General features: G+C 37.1%; 1 protein-coding gene across 1 annotated transcript in view; it reads left to right on the top strand.

Moving 5' to 3' along the window:
* LOC107742093 (ATP-binding cassette sub-family A member 3-like) overlaps positions 1-20,809 on the top strand; it is a 62,155-nt gene that overhangs the window by 36,920 nt on the left and 4,426 nt on the right. Inside the window, exons 12-27 of the mRNA XM_016554964.1 lie at positions 390-519; positions 2,529-2,683; positions 3,928-4,083; positions 4,261-4,471; positions 6,127-6,277; positions 8,064-8,162; positions 9,417-9,615; positions 10,616-10,925; positions 11,001-11,274; positions 12,017-12,221; positions 12,397-12,616; positions 12,705-12,863; positions 17,015-17,175; positions 17,267-17,401; positions 18,180-18,374; positions 18,524-18,711. Of these exons, the coding sequence (XP_016410450.1) occupies positions 390-519; positions 2,529-2,683; positions 3,928-4,083; positions 4,261-4,471; positions 6,127-6,277; positions 8,064-8,162; positions 9,417-9,615; positions 10,616-10,925; positions 11,001-11,274; positions 12,017-12,221; positions 12,397-12,616; positions 12,705-12,863; positions 17,015-17,175; positions 17,267-17,401; positions 18,180-18,374; positions 18,524-18,711 (2,948 nt within the window). The remainder of the gene's footprint in view (positions 1-389; positions 520-2,528; positions 2,684-3,927; positions 4,084-4,260; positions 4,472-6,126; positions 6,278-8,063; positions 8,163-9,416; positions 9,616-10,615; positions 10,926-11,000; positions 11,275-12,016; positions 12,222-12,396; positions 12,617-12,704; positions 12,864-17,014; positions 17,176-17,266; positions 17,402-18,179; positions 18,375-18,523; positions 18,712-20,809) is intronic.

Here is a 20,809-nt window from a genome sequence, read left to right as displayed (position 1 = left end):
TCTCTCTCTCTCTCTCTATTTACAGCACTTTGGTCCATTTTTATGGTTTTGAAAGTGCTTTATAAATAAAGGTTGAGGTGAGTTGAGGCAAATTTTTTATCAGAATTTTTTATTATTGATCAGAAGGTGCTCCTAAATTTTTTGAATTAGAAGGACAAGCGCTCCTAATTACAAGAAAAAAATGCTCTTAAACTGGGTGTGTGACAGGTATGGTTGTGGAATGGGGTTTGGCTGAGGAAAATTTTTTTTTTGCTTTAACCCCTGTATGACCCCTTTAATAATATTAGATTCATAGGGGACAGATGGTAGACTCAAGGTCAGTGTGACGACACATGGATCACCTGTAGAAACTGTTGGAGAAAGTGAACATGTGGATCCTTCTGTCGCAGGTGTTCAAAGTGGGAAATAAGACCAAGGAGGCAGTGAGGGATTTAACGCTCAACATGTTCGAAGGCCAGATCACTGTCCTGCTGGGTCACAACGGAGCGGGAAAGACCACCACACTATCAATGCTGACAGGTAATGAACACCGCAATGTCGTTTTATGTATAAAATAGTGTGACTGTCCCTCTCATATTGCTTTAGGAAATGTGATTCATTTTAGCGAGTCAGTTTGTTTGAAGGGTTTTAATGAACTGGTTCAACAAATGATTCATTTGAACCATATCCGTTTTGTGTTCTTGTAACATCCTACATGATATTGTATATCATCAGTTTTGTGGTGGAATGTTTATGATTCAGTTCAATTATATTTTTAACACTTTTTAAGTGTTATAGTGTAAATCTTGTGGCAGTTGAAAACAGAAGTGAATCATGTAATCTGATATTAAGTCGAATGTCATCTTAAATATGTAGTTAGCCACTTTGTTAGTAGCTTATTATGTAATGTAGCTATATTCTTTTTAAAAATAGTATCTTGACTGTTTAACTGCATTAAATTGAGGAATTTGTAGCTATTTTAAAAGTAGCTTCACAACTTGTATATAAACTGATTATAAGTAGTTTTTTTATATATATATATATTTTTTTTATATTGATTGACCCCTTAAATATTTTCATAGTTTAGCTACTTTGTTAGCAGCTTGTATAGCTTGTATATTATTGAAAGAGTACCTTCTTACAAGTACTTGGGCATTTGGATTGATGATAAACTTTTGTTCAATGTACATATTGCTAATCTAATCAGGAAACTCAAACTAAAGCTTGGCTTTTATTTTAGAAATAAATCTAATTTTACTTTTAATGCCAAAAAGAAACTTGTAGACGCTACATTCCTAACTGTGCTTGATTATGGTGATATATTATACATGCATGCGGCCTTCTCTATCTTAACAAGCCTTGATTCGGTATACCATGCTTCACTACGTTTTATTACAAATGCAAAATCCCGTACTCATCATTGCATTCTATATGAGATGGTGGGTTGGACATCATTAGCTATACATAGAAAACGGCATTGGTACATTTGCATCTATAAAGCAATGCTAGGTAAACTTCCAGCTTATCTCTGTACTCTTCTTTGTCTTTGTTCTGGCAATTACCAGCTACGCTCTTCCAAGTGTTTGCTTTTTAACGTACCTCGAGTTTGTACAGAACTGGGGAAAACTGCATTTTCATATTAATTTACAAAAAGATCTAAAACTAGATAAATTTGTGTCTATTGGTGAATTTAAAGGCATCATAAAGAAAGTGGTATTGGAAGCTTGTGATTGTTTTTGTTGAGAGGATGTTTAAATATGGTTGTAATGTGTACTTCTTGTATTTTAAAATTGTCTTACTGTATGGCTGCTACCTTGACCAGGTCTCTCTTGAAAAAGAGATTTTAAATCTCAATGAGACTTCCTGGTTAAATAAAGGTAAAAAAAATAATAATATATATATATAGCTACAAGCTAGTCTAGCTTTTAATATACCTGAAATTATGATTAGCTTTAAGCTAGTTTGAATGTAGCTTCATAACATTTAACTGATTATATGTATATTTAAAAAAATATATTTTCCCCTTAAAAACTATAACAGTTTAGCTATTCTTTGTTAGCAGCTTGTAATATAGCTACAAGGTTATGTAGTTTCAGTTTATGATTAGCTTGTAGCTAGTTTGAAAGTACTGTAACTACACAACACTGTATATAAACTGATTATAAGTTATATTTTAAAAAGATATTGTCCCCTTAAATACCTTCACAGTTTAGCTACTTTTTGTGTTAGCAGCTTGTAGTGCTACAAGCAAGTGTAGCATTCATTTACTTTGAAATTAGCTTGTAGCCTGACTGCTTCATTCATATCCAAGTCATTTAGCAAATGTTCTTATCCAGAACAACTTACAAAAGTCTTTAGATCTGCACATTTATTAACTAAATACAGGCCTCTGATCGCACACATTCATTCTTGCCAAGCTAAACGTTATCTCTTATAGCTCGCAGCTATACCACTGATTCAGCTGTAACTGTAAACAGTGATAACGGAGGTCAGTCAGAGTTGATCGCTTCTTTACATCATTCAAACTCTCTTTGTCTCTTCATTCTCAGGCCTTTTCCCACCCAGCAGCGGCCGTGCGTACATTAACGGTTACGACATATGTCAGGACATGGCTCTGATCCGCCGCAGCCTGGGTCTGTGTCCGCAGCACGACGTGCTCTTCGACAACCTCACCGTCCGAGAGCACCTGCTCTTCTACACACAGGTAGAAGCAGACCGAGGACGTCTGCATAGATACCCAGCTCATCTACATTATCCATTTTTCTGATAAAATGCTCTACGTGCTCTTTTAGTTGAAAACTTTATTTGTAATAAAGTGCAACAGTTCCCACCTTCATTATCAGTGACTTCCTTATCATTATCAGTTCCAAAAGTATTTTTTTTCTGTTCCTTTTTTCCATATGGATTTTTAAAAGACTTAATTAAAGAGTTAAAAGTCATCAAACCAAACCAACCAGGTACCAGTGTTATTTTGGTATCACTGAGAGACAGTAGTTTTTGTTTGTGTGTTTTGAATTAGTTTTTATTTTTAGATTTGATTTTTTTTCGTTTTAATTTTAGTTAAAGTAATATTCTATAAAATTCAGTTTTTAGTTATTTTAGTGTAGTTTTTTTTTGTCTATATGGCTATATGTTTTATTTTATTTCAGTTTTTGTTTTAGTTATTTTAGAACAGTGTTTTATGTTTTATATTATACGTTTTTTTTTATATCATTTCAGTTAAAGTTTATTTTAAGTAACGAATGGTTTTTATGGTTTTAGTTCAAGTTTAGTAAACTTTTTAGTAAACTTTGTTGGGTTTTGTTATTTTATTAGGTCTTTTTTTTCTCTATATGTCTAGATGGTTTTATTCATTTTTATTTTCAGGTTTTAGTTATTTTAATGAATCAAGTTAATCTAAATAAATAAGAAATATTTCACTAGCAACTAAGTTTTTTTATATAGTTGTGAAAGTCTTTTTTTTAATGGTTCTAGTTTTAGCCTAATTATTATAACCTTGCCAGCTGTGAGGTGAATCAAACTTTGATTTGAAGCAGAAAGCTATGTGAAAATTGGACAACAAGACAAAGAAGACTGTGTACTTCACAGCTTTAATGAGGGAAAGAATTATAAACCCATGAAGCATTGTGGATGAAATTCAAATTAAAAAACAATGGAGAAATACAAAATGATTCATTTAAAGTTACTAATATAGAAACAATGCTTTTTTAAAAGTTTGTTGCACAATATGCATATACAAGTAAATATACACATATATAAGTAGTTCGAGAGCATTGGGAGATTTGCTTGTTGCGATTCTCTGATTGGTGGAGATTCCTCTGTAAATGTAGTAATGTAGTTGTTCACCAGGAATTTGAAAAAGTTGAAATAATGTTGGACAACAAAAGCATATACAATCCATAAACAGTGTTCAGATGGATCTTCACATATCTTGTCTCTTCTCTTCAGCTGAAGGGTTATCCTCGCAAAAAGATCCCTGATGAGGTGGACCGCATCCTTCGGATCCTGAATTTGGAGGATAAGCGTCATGCGCGATCCAAAACCCTCTCTGGCGGGATGAAGAGGAAGCTTTCCATCGGCATTGCTTTAATTGGAGACTCAAAGGTCAGGTGTATTTCACGGTACATTTTATGTTTAGCAGATGTTTTTGCATTTGTGTTCTGTTTATTAATTTCCATGTTGGTCCAGTTTGGATTTTCCATCATTACATAAAAGTTTCCCATTAGCGTTAGCCACTCTAATGCTAACACAGTCCATGTGCTTTTGTTTATTTCCCTGTAGGTGGTGATGCTGGACGAACCCACCTCAGGAATGGACCCCTCAGCCCGCCGGGCCACCTGGGACCTGCTGCAGGGCGAGAAGCGCGGCCGCACCATCCTGCTCACCACGCACTTCATGGACGAGGCCGACCTGCTGGGAGATCGGATCGCCATTATGGCCAGCGGAGAGCTCCAGTGCTGCGGCTCGTCTCTCTTCCTCAAGAACAAATACGGTGAGACCGCTGCAAGATCATGACAGGAACAGAAAGATGGTCTCACAGGACGTTTGTGCAGATGATTATATTTCAAATTTGACAATTATATTTCTGTTGTCTTTAGTTGCGCTTTGGCACTCTCGCAACACATAAGTGTGAGTTACCACTATTACGCTGTCTTTTCTAGATCGTTTGATATGTACACTTATGTATACTTAACCCAAATGACCCTTGTTGTTTTCAGGGTACATCACAGCAGCATCCATCCATTATTATTATTTTTTAAAGGGATAGTTCACCCAAAAATGAAAATTTGATGTTTATCTGCTTACCCCCAGGGCATCCAAGATGTAGGTGACTTTGTTTCTTCAGTAGAACACAAACGAAGATTTTTAACTCAAACCGTTGCAGTCTGTCAGTCTTACAATGGCAGTCAATGGGCTCCACGGCTTCGAGAGTAAAAAAAACATACACAGACAAAACCAAATTAAACCCTGCGGCTCGTGACGATACACTGAGGTCTTAAGGCACGAAACGATCGGTCTGTGCAAGAAACTGAACAGTATTTATATAATTTTTTACCTCTGATCCACCACAATGTCCAACTGTCCTGAACGCGTTCACAACATCCGGCGCATGATGTCAAATAAATACGGTTGGGCAAAAAATTCAACGTTGTCTGATGATATATCAAAATCGTCTTCCATTGTGATGACCTGTACTTCTAAATATCTTTAGATCATCGCAGTACCAGTGAACACGTCCGCAATCTCTCTGCACTGTATAAATAATGAGTGACGTATATGCGCGACAGATCGCTTCCGCACATGCGTCTACTATCATAGATATGTATAGATGCCCTATTCGACCGCTCCAGATACGTTGACGCTTCCGCCATATTGGAACGTATCTTAGTGCTTAGTGACCATAGGAGCCGCAGGGTTTAATTTGGTTTTGTCTGTGTATGTTTTTTTTATTCTCAAAGCCGTGGAGCCCATTGACTGCCATTGTAAGACTGACAGACTGCAACGGTTTGAGTTAAAAATCTTCGTTTGTGTTCTACTGAAGAAACAAAGTCACCTACATTTTGGATGCCCTGGGGGTAAGCAGATAAACATCAAATTTTAATTTTTGGGTGAACTATCCCTTTAAGTTATATTTATGGGCTTTTTATGCCTTTATTCGGACAGGACAGTAGAGAGCAGACAGGAAATCACTGGGTAGAGAGAGAGGGGAACGGGATTGGCAAAGGACCACGAGATGGGATTCGAACTCGGGTTGCTGCGAGTGCAGTTGCGCTGTATATATGCGCACTAACCATGAGGGCACTGGCGCCAGCCCATCTATTATTTTAATATGCAAAACCAATCATAGCAGTTGGCATTTACCTCCATTTACTTGAATGCGCCTCGCCTATAAAAAACAGACTGTTCTGCAGAAAGGGTCAAAAACAGGACACAAAATAGCCTATTACTGCTCAATTCTGATGCTTTTTGATGTACAAATCTTGTTTACACTATAAGTGGACCTGAGAGAACATTATTAAATAATAATAATAAAAACAGCAGTTCATGACCCCTTTAAAAGTAGTGTTTTGCTCCAATAAGAACTTTGCTTCTAGCTAGTAGTCTCCAAAAACAATATTTATCTGATTTAATCTTGTATTTCTACAGGTGCTGGTTACCACATGGTTATAGTAAAGGACGCGTTTTGTAACGTGTCTGAGATCACCCGTCTAGTGCACATGTATGTGCCTGATGCCACTCTAGAGAGCAGTGCAGGCGCTGAACTCTCCTACATACTGCCCAAAGAGAGCACCAGCCGGTAAGACAACACTGACTTCACATATCTACTGCACAGTGTACTGTGCACTGTGTTTAAAATAGTGAAACCAAATGATTTATGCAATGCATTTCAAACAGTAGTAAGAAACATTGTCCACTTATTATGTTGCATGTTTAATGCAGCGAAAAGTAGTTGGTCATCCAGTTTTTCAGTGCATGAAGAAGTCTGCATACTGGCAACAATGCTGCATACTACAAAAACATCTGATTTGAAGAGATTACATGTTAGACTTGACAGGAATGCAAACATCAAGGTCTCATCCTCATTGCCTTTAATCAATAACCTTGATTGCACAAACTCTTACAAGAGACAATGACTTATAAAAAATGGTTTGATGTATCCAGATAAATGAAGCACATGAGACTTTGGTCTTGGTTCTTTGGTCTGGTTCTTGTGAGCTGACGTAGCAACAGACAGACTAAATTTACCCATTGATCTGTTTTTTAGTGAAGGTCTCGAAACAACAGTCTGCGCTGTTCATCAGACATGTGTGTTTCTTGTCCCTGATTCACTAAACCACCGTCAGTGAGAGACAAACATCCTTAAAGCACTTCTTCAAAGAAATAGTGCATCTGAAAAATTAAGCTTTAGCGTTAGTTCTAGCAGGTCACGTGAGTCAAGCTTGCATCAGCTGATTCTCAGCTGATCACATCTACCTATAGGAATACGACACCTATCGCGGCATTCCTATATAAGCTCTATTCAGTATTATTCTGCAGCTTTTCAGCTTGCTCAGGAGCAAATTACCCTCCTCCATCCCCAGCTCCTCCTTTCGCCACAGTCAGGACTTGGCTTTCTGATATTCCTTGCTAATCAGACTCCTTTATCTTGAATAAAGTGTTACACTTAAATATCATTAAGTACATTAATGATATCTGCCTTGTTCTGTTCTGTTAACCCTAGGGGGGTTATTATTGCTGCTCTCCCTGCTCATTCATGACAGGCTGCATGGATGGGCAGGGAGGTTTTTGCCCAGAACAGAACCATACCGCCAAACCAAACTTTATGCTAAGTATCTATCATTTTGACGATGGTGGTCCTGACAGAAGTGAATTTATATTATTTTTAATTGTCCTTATGTTCCTTAAATTATCCAAAATATTATTTTAATGGAACCAGGGTTATGTTGTTCACTAAAACTAAAATCTTAAAAAAATGACTTGAAATAAAAATAAACATCAACTGAAATAAAATGTTGAATATATGTAATATTTAAAAAGTATATAATAATATATATATAATTTAAAAATTACCCAAACTATAAACTGAAACTTTATAAAAACTATATAGACTAAAAATAATTAAAAAATTACCAAAAACACAATAAAATTGCTAAAACTTTAACATGAAAACAGAAAATATAAAATGATTTCATTCAAAATATTAACAAAAATATAAATGTATTGCATTGAACTAAAAAAGCATTTTATAAAGTTGATCAAGCTCCAAAAATTGGCAAAAGTACCATAAATATATTCTAAAAGTAGTCCATAATTGTTCATATTTTGCAAATGCTGACAACTATTTTACAGCGCTATCAAAGGGTATTAGTAGACTTCTGATCTAGCTTATTAATAATATATTGACTATTTTTGAGGTGCTTCATACAAGTTTTCAGTGACATTAGAATAATAAGTTTGCATTTTTAACTAACAAAAAATAGCATTAAGATGAATATATGTGGATGGTTTTGGCAGAAGTGATTTCAGTTATTGATATTCATACGTGTTCAGGTTTGAGTTATTACTGTGTTGTTTCTCGGCAGGTTTGAGCTGCTGTTTGCTGAGCTGGAGATGAATCGAGACGAGTTGGGCATCGCCAGCTATGGGGCGTCCGTTACCACTATGGAGGAGGTTTTTCTCAGGTACTTCACCACGAGACCACCACAAATAATGAAGAATCTCTAAAGATACTGTGTGCTGTGACCTGTTCCCACAGATTTGTATTTTTTCCTTGTATTATTTATATACTGTATATATAACATTTAATATATATATTTTTTTATTTTATTTTCAATTTTCATTTAAATTGTAGTGTAAATTAAATGATTTAGTGTATTATTAAATATTTAGTCATTTTGTTGTGCTTGTCACTTTTATTGTTTTTTAAAGCTATATTTCTAAATAGCTTACATTTATTTTTTTATTTTATTCATCTTAAACTTATTCAAGTTAGTTGCCAAGGCATCTCTAATTCGTGTTTCTTTTTTTAAGTTTTTCATCAAATCTTTATTTTATTTCAGTTAGCAAAAATTATTTTGAATAGTTTTAGTTTTAATTACCAATAACAACACTGTCTCACTCTCCTTTTAGATCTCACAATCGCTCCAAAGCTGTGTATTCATTTCAATAATGCCACAAACAAAAGAAAATACATTAATATTAGCATAAATTCAATCACGTAGCACAGATGAGGGCTTTTCTTGTTTACATATCAATACCAATAAACTACATTAGCGTGTTTGCTGAAATGCAAAAAGCTTGAAATTGAAGTGAAAACTGTATTGCTGGAAAAAAGCTAAACTATTTAAACAGCCATTGTGTAAACAGTATGCTCCCTGAGAAAGATTTGAACACTGACCGTATCCAGTCTAAATTCACGCCACAGATTTGAAATGCTCTTTCAGAAAAAGAGGTCTTCTGAGACTTAAAGAACTGCTGAATTAGATATACGAACTGATTCGTTCAAAAGGACTGATTTGCATGACTTCTCAACCCTACAGAGAACTGAGAAGTGTGATTTTGCAGGACTAAATTACAGACCTGTGCTCTCAAAACATACCGTGCAGAAACACGCTCGGTCTCTAGTGTGTCATTCACAAGAGTGTTTTTAACCACTGCTCCTTTTTCATCTCCACAACATTTTTCGTAATGGTTTTGGAGAGCTCAAGTGCAGTCCTGAATCTTCTGTCCCACTTTAAACGGCCATTAGCTGTAGGACGGGGTGCAGATTGACAGATTCTGATAGCGTCATTTTTGTGAACCCTTCTACATTTTACATAACCGCTTTTGTGTAGGCACATACAATGGCCGCCCAACTGTGTCCCAGTAAGGGCCACTTTCTTTCATGCAGATCCTCATTTATGTAACCATTTGTGTCTTTGTGCTCACTCTCTCAGGGTCGGGAAGCTGGTGGACTCCAGTCTGGATATTCAGGCCATCCAGCTTCCGGCTCTGCAGTATCAGCATGAGCGGCGGTCACATGACTGGACCATGGACGACTCCAGCAGCATCAGCGGCATGACGGACGTGACGGATTTCACTGACAGCGGCACTATGATCTCAGAGGATGGCTCCAACATCAAACTCAACATTGGGGTCAGTGACTTCGGCGCTTCTCACAGAAAACTTACTGTGCTTTTAGAAATGAGCTGCATTCACTTTTCTAAGTAGTCGACCTAAACCTTACTGACTGAGAGTGAAAGATTCCGAATATTATATAGACTTCTGGATTCTTGTGACTTGGCATCCTAACAAAGACTTGTATAGACAAGCACTATTCACATGGTCATAAATATTATCGTTAGTATATTATTTCTCTAGCACCTCTAAATGCCACTGTAAGTTTTCCAGTATTTTTCCTCAAGAATATCAAAATAGGGCTTATACCTTTATAAAATGTTCATTCATCTCAGGAGGTCAAATTAAATGTTAATAGTGGATGTTTTATTTATTTATTTTAACTAATTTAATACCCTGATTTGTGTGATTTTTTTTTTTTCTTCTTCTAGCATAAATATCAAATAAAATAGATGTAATTATTATAAAAATTTAATAATATAATAAAATACAAAATTTAAAATTAAAATGCCAGTATGGCTAACAAATGGCTACTTATTTGGGGGAAAATCATGTTACAATATTGTTTTGGTAATAATGTTTGGTAAAATAAGTTTGTGAAAAAAAAAAAGTTCTTGAAAGTCTTCTGCTCACCAAGGCTGCATTTATTTGATCAAAAATACAGTAAAAACTACTATTTGTGAAATATTATTACAATTTAAAATAACTGTTTACTATCTGAATATATTATAACATATAATTTATTCCTGTGATGCACAGCTGAATTGTCAGCATCATTACTCCAGTTTTCAGTGTCACATCATTCTAATATGCTGATTTGCTGCTCAAGAAACATTTCATATTTTTATCAATGTTGAAAACGGTTGTGCTGCTTCATATTTTGTGGAAACTGTAATGCATTTCATGAAAAATGGGGGCAAAAACAAAAGTGTTGCGTTTATAATTTTGTTCAGTGTATTTAGATAGATTGTTTGTTTATTTTTATCATTCATGATTTTCTGCATGTGTTTATCCTCAGGCCAGGCTCTATATGCAGCAGTTCTATGCTATGTTCCTGAAGAGGGCGCTCTACAGCTGGCGCAACTGGAAAGTGATGGTGGCTCAGTTTCTGGTGCCGCTCATTTTCACAGTGTTGGCTCTTGTAGTGGCCCACACCCTCCCTGGAAGCCAAATCACGTCTCTGCTCCGTCTGCTGCTAAAACAATATGGCCCTACTCACGTACCCGTGGCTGTAGATGTCAATGCTGGGCCGCTGGCTACAGCTCTGGCTGAGATCTACACAGCACAGCTGCCTTCCCAGAATGCCATTGCTGCCACTAATATAACAGGTAATAAAAAAAACGAATGAATAAATAAACAGTAGCTGCCTCAAAAACATCCTAACCTGTGGTTTGTCTGATCAGATTTGTCAGAGTACGTGCTATATAATGCCATGAGGGAGGGCGGAGCTTTCAATGAGCACTGCGTGGTGGGCGCGACCTTCAGGAGCCGATCCAGGAAGAACACTGAGGTCATCGGCTACTTCAACAACCAGGGCTATCACACCCCCGCTACGGCACTCATGCTGGTTGACAATGCTCTCTACAAACTACTAGCTGGACCCGATGCCTCAATCCAAACTGGAAATTACCCCATGCCACGCAACATGTCCGAGACGGCCCAGAGCCAGCTTTCTGAGTATGTAACCTCTTTGAGAGCATTTAGTGGTGCTTGCCAAGTAATGAAATCTGTTTTATTTTTTCCCAAATTCTAACTTTCCATTTTAATGCATACAAAACTGATAATGTATTTTTATTTTTTTTTCCTGGCAGTTGACAGTATTTTCTGATTTATGGAGTGATAATTAGAGATCTAAAATCCTCTTTAATTTTAGTTTAATTTTTCAAGTAAACTTTTATTTATTTTTTAATATCAGAAATTATATTAAACTTTTCCTAGATTCTGTTTATTTATGATTTAATACAATTCTTTATAAAAAAAAAATGGTGGTAATCAAATTAATGCAAAAAAAAAAAATATATAATCAAATTGCCATTTTACAAACTTTTATTTTTTAACTTTTAAGGTTTACTGTTTAAATTAAAAAAAACATTTACAAAAAATTGTGATATTCCTTAAAGTAATGTTTTAATATATTGTTTTTATTATTACGAAGTACATTCTACTGTACAATAGTAATATATTTGTCATAATTTCTTCCAAGTTAAACTGAACTTCATGTAACAGTCTTTTGCTGTTTAATATTCATAGACACTAGCCCATATCATGTCTTGATTTTGTGCTGTCCGTGATTCTGTCAGCGTTTATGCATCACGAAAATCAGCCTGAGGAGTCAGAACAAACCCAGAACCCTAAGTGAAGTTAACTTGGGACACCTAGTCGTTTAGTTGGTATTTCATCTTCATTTTTGTCTCTACAGGGGCCAGACAGGCTTTGTCATCGCCATAAACCTCATGTTCGGCATGGCATCATTAGCCAGCACCTTCGCCCTGCTCCTCGTCTCTGAGCGATCGGTGAAGTCCAAACATGTGCAGCAAGTCAGCGGGGTCTACCTCTCCAACTTCTGGTTTTCCGCCCTGCTGTGGGACCTCGTCAACTTCCTGTTGCCCTGCCTGCTCATGCTGGTCAGTATGAATGTACTGTCTAGGTTCTGTCAGTGGTTCTTAATCTGGAGGCCCCATCACAGTTGCAAGGGTGCCGCAAAATGCTTTCAAATAATACAAAGTATGCTTTAAAATAAGCTAAAACTTATAGTGATTTAAATGCATTGGATATATGAGGGCGCTTTGTTATGTCTAGGTGGTCTTCCGAGTGTTTTCAGTGAAAGCATTTGTGGCCGAGAACCACCTGGTGGACGTTCTGCTTTTGCTGCTTCTGTATGGCTGGGCGGTGATTCCCCTCATGTACCTGCTCAGCTTCCTGTTTTCCACGGCTGCCACCGCCTACACGCGCCTCACCATCTTCAACATCCTCAGCGGCACAGCCACCTTCCTCGCGGTCACCATCATGACCATACCTGGTGAGACGCGCACATCCGCACTTGCATTTCAATTCTTGCTAGAATGTCTGTTCACACACCTTGCATTCTTGTTGTTGTCTTCCCTCAGAGCTAAAGCTAGTAGACATGTCTCACCTCCTGGATAAGATCTTCCTGATCTTCCCAAATTACTGCTTGGGCATGTCCTTCAGCGAGTTCTACCAGAACTACGAGATCATCACCTTCTGCACCTCCAGCACCTTTGCCGAGATAATTTGCAAGTACAAAAGTGAGTGTCTGATAATCACCCTGAAAAACCACCTGACCTGAAAATCATGAGCTCATGCTAGGTCAGTAGGCCGATACTGATCCAATACCAGTGCAGTTTTAAATCAATATAGTTTGTAGCTTTTTAAATCAATGTAGAATTTCTGTTGACCTCACTTTTTCTTGTGTTAAACACAATCTACCAAATATAGACAACTTCATTTTAATGAAAAATAACAAATGAAAACAAAAAAATATATATATATTGTCATATTCTATGACAAAAATACTACTATAAACAGGGTTAGTGTATAATTCAGCATAAAATTTATTCTAGAAAAATCATGAATGCACAATAATTTTATAAAATCTGAACATTTAGTGAAATAGCATTATTTAGTGGGGAACAAATAAAAGTGGATAAGTGTAGGATTAAATCTGGTAAAAATCTGGTAAAATGTAAAAAAATTTGTATTGTAAAATATATTCATGAAAAACAAGTAAATATATTCATATGAAAAACAAGTAAATATATTCATATATAGTGGTTCCTGACACTGATATAGATGGCTAGATATAATGGAATTATTGGTTAGATGTGATGGATAGATGGTTAGATTTGATGGATTGTTGATTAGATAGGATGGATCATTAGATATAATGGAAAGATGTTTATGTATGATGCATGGATGGTTAGATGTGATGGTTAACTAAGAAGAATGGATGGTTAGATATGATGGACGGATGTTAGATATGATGTATAGATGATTAGATATGATGGATGGATGGATGGTTAGATATGATATATAAATGGTTAGATATGATGTATAGATGATTAAATGTGATATAGATAGTTAGATATAATGGAATTATTGGTTAGATGTGATGGATTGATAGATGGTTACATTTGATGCATGATGATGGATAGTTATATATAATAAAAGATGGTTATGTATGATGGATGGATAGCTGGTTAGATATGATGGTTCACTATGAAGAATTGATAGTTAGAAATGATAGATGGTTAAATATGACAGATGACTCAGAAGTGGACATTCAACCGAGACTGCCTTGCTCTCATTTGTTGAAGCCCTGAGACTGGCAAGAGCGGATTCCAAATCTTCAATACTTACCTTACTAGATCTGTCTGCTGCTTTTTTCTCATTCCATACTGATGATCCGAAGATAGCTGCTCGCATCTCAGCTTATCTAACTGACATTTCTTGCTGGAAGAAGGACCATCACCTTTAACTCAACCTTGCCAAGACAGAACTGCTTGTGGTTCCATCAAACCCATCGTTTCATCACAATTTCACCATCCATTTAGGCACATCAACCGTAACTCCTTCAAAAACAGCCAGAAACCTTGGAGTTATGATTGATGATCAGCTGACTTTCTCAGACCACATTGCTAAAACTGCCCGGTCCTGCAGATTTGCTTTATTCAACATCAAGAAGATCAGGCCCTTTCTTTCGGAACATGCTTCACAACTCCTTGTTCAAGCTCTTGTTCTGTCCAGGCTGGGCTATTGCAATGCTCTCTTGGCAAACCTTTACAATTAATCCAGAACGTGGCAGCAAGATTAATTAAAAAATGTGCCCTTTTAAATTAAGTCGCTTTGGATAAAAGCATCTGCTAAATGACTAAATGTAAATGCATGTTTAGATATGATATAGATGGTTAGATATAATAGAGTGGATGTTTGGAAATGATGGAAGGATGTTAGATATGATGTATAGATGGTTGGATACAATGTACAGATGGTTAAATATTATATAGATGTTAGAATGATGGTTGGTTAGATATGATGGATGTTAACTATAAAGAATGGATGGTTAGATATGATGGATTATGGTTAATTATGTAGAATGGATAGTTAGAAATGATGGATGAATGGCTAGATATGATGTATGAATGGTTATTTGATAGATGGTTAGATATGATGGATTATGGTTAACTATGAAGAATGGATGATTAGATAAGATGGATGGATGGTTAGATGTTATGTATAGATGGACAGATATGATAGATATAAGATATGAAAAATTTTAAAGGGGTCATATGATGTTGCTAAAAAGAACATTATTTTGTGTATTTGGTGTAATGAAATGTGTTTATGCGGTTTAAGGTTAAAAAAACACATTATTTTCCACATACTGTACATTATTGTTTCTCCTCTATGCCCCGCCTTTCTGAAACGCTTCGATTTTTACAAAGCTCATCGGTCTGAAAAGCAAGGTGTGCTCTGATTGGCCAGCTATCCAGTGCGTTATGATTGGCCGAATACCTCAAGCGTGTGACGGAAATGTTACGCCCCTTACCATATTGTGATGATGCCCTGTCAGGCCGGAGCGATGATTCAAAAACATGAAAACCCATTATAAACGAGGCATACGTTGCATCCAGTGCATCCTTTTTACGCGTTGTGTTGCATCGCGCCGTGTAAACCTAAAACCATGTCTGCATTTGTGATCGGAGAAATGACAAACAACAACCCCTACTCTACACTGCCCAAAAAACTCGCTTACATATAAAAAAATAAAATATAAAAACTCTTTAAATATAAAAAACGTACTCACAGTCTGTGAGTCAGAACAGCCGGCATTGTAGTCTACTCTACCAGGATCAGGAAACAGTCCTCCATAAAATGTGCTGCACACATCTGAATATTTGGGTTGAACTGTTCTGGAACAGTGTTGTAAATACAACTTAACCACTGATTTGGCAACAACAATACTACAGCGAGGATAAAAGTTACGCCTTCTTTCTTTGCGTGAACGTTTGGGCGGCGTTATGCAAATCTTCTCACATCGTGACGTAGACATGTGGGGTGTGTTAGAACGAGCCGTTTTAGGTAGGCGTGGTTGACTCTTAACTTTTATAAAGAATATCTCTTTGGATTTGAGACTTTAGTCTTTGCAACTTTACAGATCTTCTTTATGCACCAAGAGCTTGTAACACTCCAAAGAGAAAGGAAAAATTGAAATCGCATCATATGACCCCTTTAAGTAAACATTTTCCTGTCATTTAGTTAGGGTGACCATACGTGCCATTTTCCCAGGATTTATATATTGCCTAAAATATCTAGGTTTTGGCTTTGTTTGCGTGTGCAGACCGATCGGTGTATGACATCAAAGTACCATACAGACGGTTATGCTTTCGAAACGCTCTCGAGGTACTTTGATGTCAAACACTGATCGGTCTGAGCCGCACTGCTTTTAAGTCGAACACACCTAATATGTACACGTAATTGCATTAAACATAAAACCATGTCTGCATTTGTGATCGGAGAAATGACAAACAACAAGCCCTACTCTACACTGCCCAAAAAACTCGCTTTAAATGTAAAAAATAAAAACTCTTTAAATATAAAAAACTTTTATAGTTTTAACCATCCATGATTCAACGGCGGATTCGGCGAAGGAGGCTTGCGGCAACCACATGTGACGACCCCGGGCTGGACTCCGCTTCGTCCACGGTGAAAGCCGATCCGGCGATCCACAGCGCAAAGTTGTTATATTTCCTCAGCGACCAGCACGGATCAGCTCTAGGCATGACGAAGCGGATATCGTCCTCTTTTGGAAGACTACTTTGATGTCGAACACTGATCGGTCTGAGCCGCACTGCTTTTAAGTCGAACACACCTAATATGTACGCGTAATTGCATCGCTTTGACCGTAGATCCCACCTTCTCGCACGCCATGATTGGTCCATTATGTACAATGCTTGCATGTTATTGGTCAAACTACTTTTCGATCATTACCTTCAGCAAGCATGAAAACAGGAAAACATTTAGTTGTGGTGGATTTGATGTGGAATTATCTTATGAATTAGAAATGTGGTTTCCTGCTGAGTTTCACTTCGCTTATGCAAATGTGAAGCCCTGGATATTTATTTTGTTTTTCTGTAATATGTCAGCCTGTGTGTGTCTATGCTAATTAAATAATCCACTGTGTTTATGGTCTCGATAGAGCTGTAAGACCAGCACCGCTAGCTGGTAAATCTTTTGAATATTGTCATAAATGAAATCTCAATCAACAGCACTGATGTCATTGTGACTGACGTCACTTAAAAGCAGCTAGCAGTGCAGGCATGAGTGATTAGCATCATGTGGCACACTTAATGTGGACTGGGTAGTCTTTCTTATAGTCATTTTGGCTGGTCATCTGCAGATATCACGTATCAAGTGAACTACTTTTCCATGGATGAGCCCGGAGTGGGCCGCTTCCTGGTGGCCATGTCCATACAAGGTGTTGTCTTCATCATCCTGCTTTTCCTCATCGAGCTCCGGTGCGTCCACATACTACTCAACCTCTGCAGGAGACGCAAGAAGGTGGGAGAGGAATGTAAACATGGGATATAGTGCTCTTATTTTATTGGTTTGAATGCTAACAAGCACAGCTGTGGGTGTGTGTTTTTGTCAGGTTTTGCTGTTGGCAGAAGAAGCTCTCCAGCCTGAGGACAGAGATGTTGCGGAGGAGAGGAAGAGAGTTTTGGAGTGCCAGCCGGTGGTTGAGTCAATGGTGGGCAGCCCGCTTATCCTACAGGAGCTCAGCAAGGTATGCTGTTCACAAACCACAGTATGTTAATGTGTTATACCTCAAGGTTTCAATTTCTACCTATATTTTCAAACATTTCAAAGTCGAGTTCTCCAAAAGATTATCAGATCATCTTCAGAACATGCTATGAGAATGTGTTTTGCGGTGCTTTACTGTATTGACATGCCAGTTCCACTGTATCATTGCCACAATTCCCTGAGTGTACAAAACCAGTCGGGTAACGCCACCTATTGGCCAAAGTGCATAAAACATGCAGAAAATCTGTTAAAATCTCTAAATCACATTTTGGCCCAGGGTCATGCTTCTTGATTAACTATGATTAACAATTTTTTTATGGTCCCTTTTATGGCTTTCTGCTATTTGGGGCAATTTTTTAGATAGTTCTGCAACAAAATGTGTCCAGTCTTATTCAAGATGGTTAAGTCATAATCAAAGGAAGCCTCACAAAAGCCACTAAATGGGATTTTTGGTATACAGCAACATTCTCCAGAAATAAACAAATTGCTGGCAATTATGCAATGAGGATGTGTTGTAGTCTGTCCATCCATCCATCCATATGCTCTGGATGGATTTACAAAGGTTTTGCATATTTTTACAAAACAATTATAATTGCCACATTGCACTGAAATGCCATGAAAATTAGGTCAGAGCATCCCCTTCATATAAAAAATCTGAAGTTCTGTAACCAAACAAATCTGTTACCAGACAAATTAGTTTTAGTTGACTGTTTTTGTCCCTTTTTTCCTTTTTCCTAAAATCTGTGGTTGTGTTTCACTAGGTATATTCAGGCTGGCAGTCGCTGTTAGCGGTGGACCGTTTGTCTTTGGCCATTGGGAAAGGCGAGTGCTTTGGTTTACTGGGATTTAACGGAGCAGGGAAGACTACGACATTCAAAATGCTGACAGGAGATGAAAGCATAACTTCAGGAGATGCCTTTATTGACGGCTACAGTATCCTCCAGGATGTGAAAAAGGTTCAGTACTTTGTTATCTCATTGCCATTTCATGTAAAATAGTTCCTTAAGTGGAAATTCATTTTTAGAGATGAGATATTTAGATTTGTTTAGTCCTAGTAGGTACAAGTAAATGGTTTAACACTGTATTAAATATGACTTTGCTTCAGGTGCAGCAGAGAATTGGCTACTGTCCCCAGTTTGATGCGGTGCTAGATCACATGACAGGGCGGGAAACCCTGAGCATGTATGCCAGACTGAGGGGCATCCCAGAGAAATATGTCACAGCCTGTGTAGAAAATGTCCTGCGTTCCCTGCTGCTCGAACCTCACGCTGACAAACTTGTCCGCAGCTTCAGGTATGAACATGACTCCTGAGAGAAAGTGGATAGATGGATGGATGATCAGTGGTTTGATGTGATTGATGGATGGTTAGAAATGATGGCCGATTAGATTTGATGGTTATATGAGGGTTAGATATGATATATAGATGGTTAGACGGGATAAATGGATTGATAAATATGATACAAAGATGGTTAGATATGATTTATTAATGGTTAGATATGAAGGAGGATTTGGGTTTATGGATAGATGAGTGTTATATATGATATATAGATGTTAGATGTGATGATGGATGGTTAGATACAATGGATGATAAAGTTTGATGTTAGTCTTGTTAGATAATGGTTAGATGTAATGAATAGATGTTTAAACATGATATGTGAATGTTATGAAATGTGAATGATTAGTTAGTGGTTAGACATGATGAAAAATGAATGGTAAAGTATGATTGGTTAGATATGATTGGGTTAATAGATAAGATTCATGGGTGGTTAAATATGATTTGTAGGTGGTTAGATATGATGATGGATGGTAAATTATGATATATGGATGTTTACATATGATTCATGGTTTGTTAGATATGATGAATGGATGGTAAATATTTCATGGATCTGTAGATATGATTCATGGGTGGTTAGATATGATGATGAATGGCTGGTGAAATATGATACATGGATGTTAGATATGATTCATTGTTAGATATGATTCATAGATGGTATATGAGATTTGTGGATTTTAGATATGATTTGTGGATTGATATATATGATTTGTGGATGGTTAGATATGATTAGTGGATGGTTAGATATGATTAGTGGATGTTAGATATGATTCATGGATGGTTAGATATGATTAGTGGATGGTTAGATATGATTTGTTGATGTTAGATATGATTCATGGATGGTTAGATATGATTGGTGGATATTTAGATATGATACATGGGTGATTAGAAATGATTAATGGATGTTAGATATGATTAATGGGTGATTAGATATGATTCATGGATGTTAGATATGACATGTGGATGTTAGATATGATTCGTGGATGGTTAGATATGATTAGTGGATGGTTAGATATGATTCTTGGATGGTTGGATATGATTAGTGGATGGTTAGATATGATTTGTTGATGTTAGATATGATTGGTGGATAGTTAGATATGATAAATGGGTGATTAGAAATGATTCATGGATGTTAGATATGATTTGTGGATTGTTAGATATGATTTGTGGGTAGTTAGATATGATGGATGGATGATATATGGTTAAATATGATGAATGGATAGCTACAGTGCCTTGCGAAAGTATTCATACCCCTTCATTTTTTTCACATTTTGTTATGTTGCTGCCTGAAGTTAAACTGCTTTAAATTACTTTTTTCCCCCCACATTAATCTACACTCCATACACCATAATGACAAAGCAAAAACAGAACTGTCACAACTTCGTAAATTTATTAAAAATAAAAAGTTGAAATAAGTACATTGCATAAGTATTCATACCCTTTACTAAATATTTAGCTGATGAACCTTAACAGCCTCAAGTCTTTTTGGGTATGATGCGACAAGCTTTGCACATCAGCATTTGGCAATTATCTGCCGTTCTTCTCCTCACCTCTTCCCCTCTCAAGCCTTCTACTCTGACGAGTCCCTCAGTCCCTGCCGCTGAAAAACAGCCCCACAGCATGAGGCTGCTACCAGCACACTTTACTTTTGGGATGGTACTCTGCAGGTGATGAACAGTGCTTGGTTTCCTTTAAACATGATGCTTAGAATTGAGGTTCATCAGACCAGAGAATCCTGTTTCTCAGAGTCTGAGGTCCTTTAGGTGCTTTTTTGTAAATTCCAAGTGATTGAGTTTGACCACACCGCCATAAAGCCCAGATCGGTGGAGTGCTGCAGCGATGTTTGTTCTTCTGTAGGTTTCTCCTATCTCCACATATGATCACGGAGCTCAAGTAGAGTGACCATCAGGTTCTTGGTCACCACACTAACCAAAGCCCTTCTCCATCAATTGCTCAGTTTGGCCAGGAGGCCAGCTCCAGGTTGTTTCAAACTTCTTCCATTAAGGGTAACAGAGACTACATGCTTCTGTGAACCTTCAATGAAGCAGAATTTTTTT

Source organism: Sinocyclocheilus rhinocerous, unplaced genomic scaffold (genome assembly GCF_001515625.1).
Source record: "Sinocyclocheilus rhinocerous isolate Xijiao unplaced genomic scaffold, SAMN03320098_v1.1 scaffold342, whole genome shotgun sequence".
Classification (NCBI taxonomy): domain Eukaryota; kingdom Metazoa; phylum Chordata; class Actinopteri; order Cypriniformes; family Cyprinidae; genus Sinocyclocheilus; species Sinocyclocheilus rhinocerous.
This window is presented reverse-complemented; position numbering and strand designations above follow the sequence as displayed.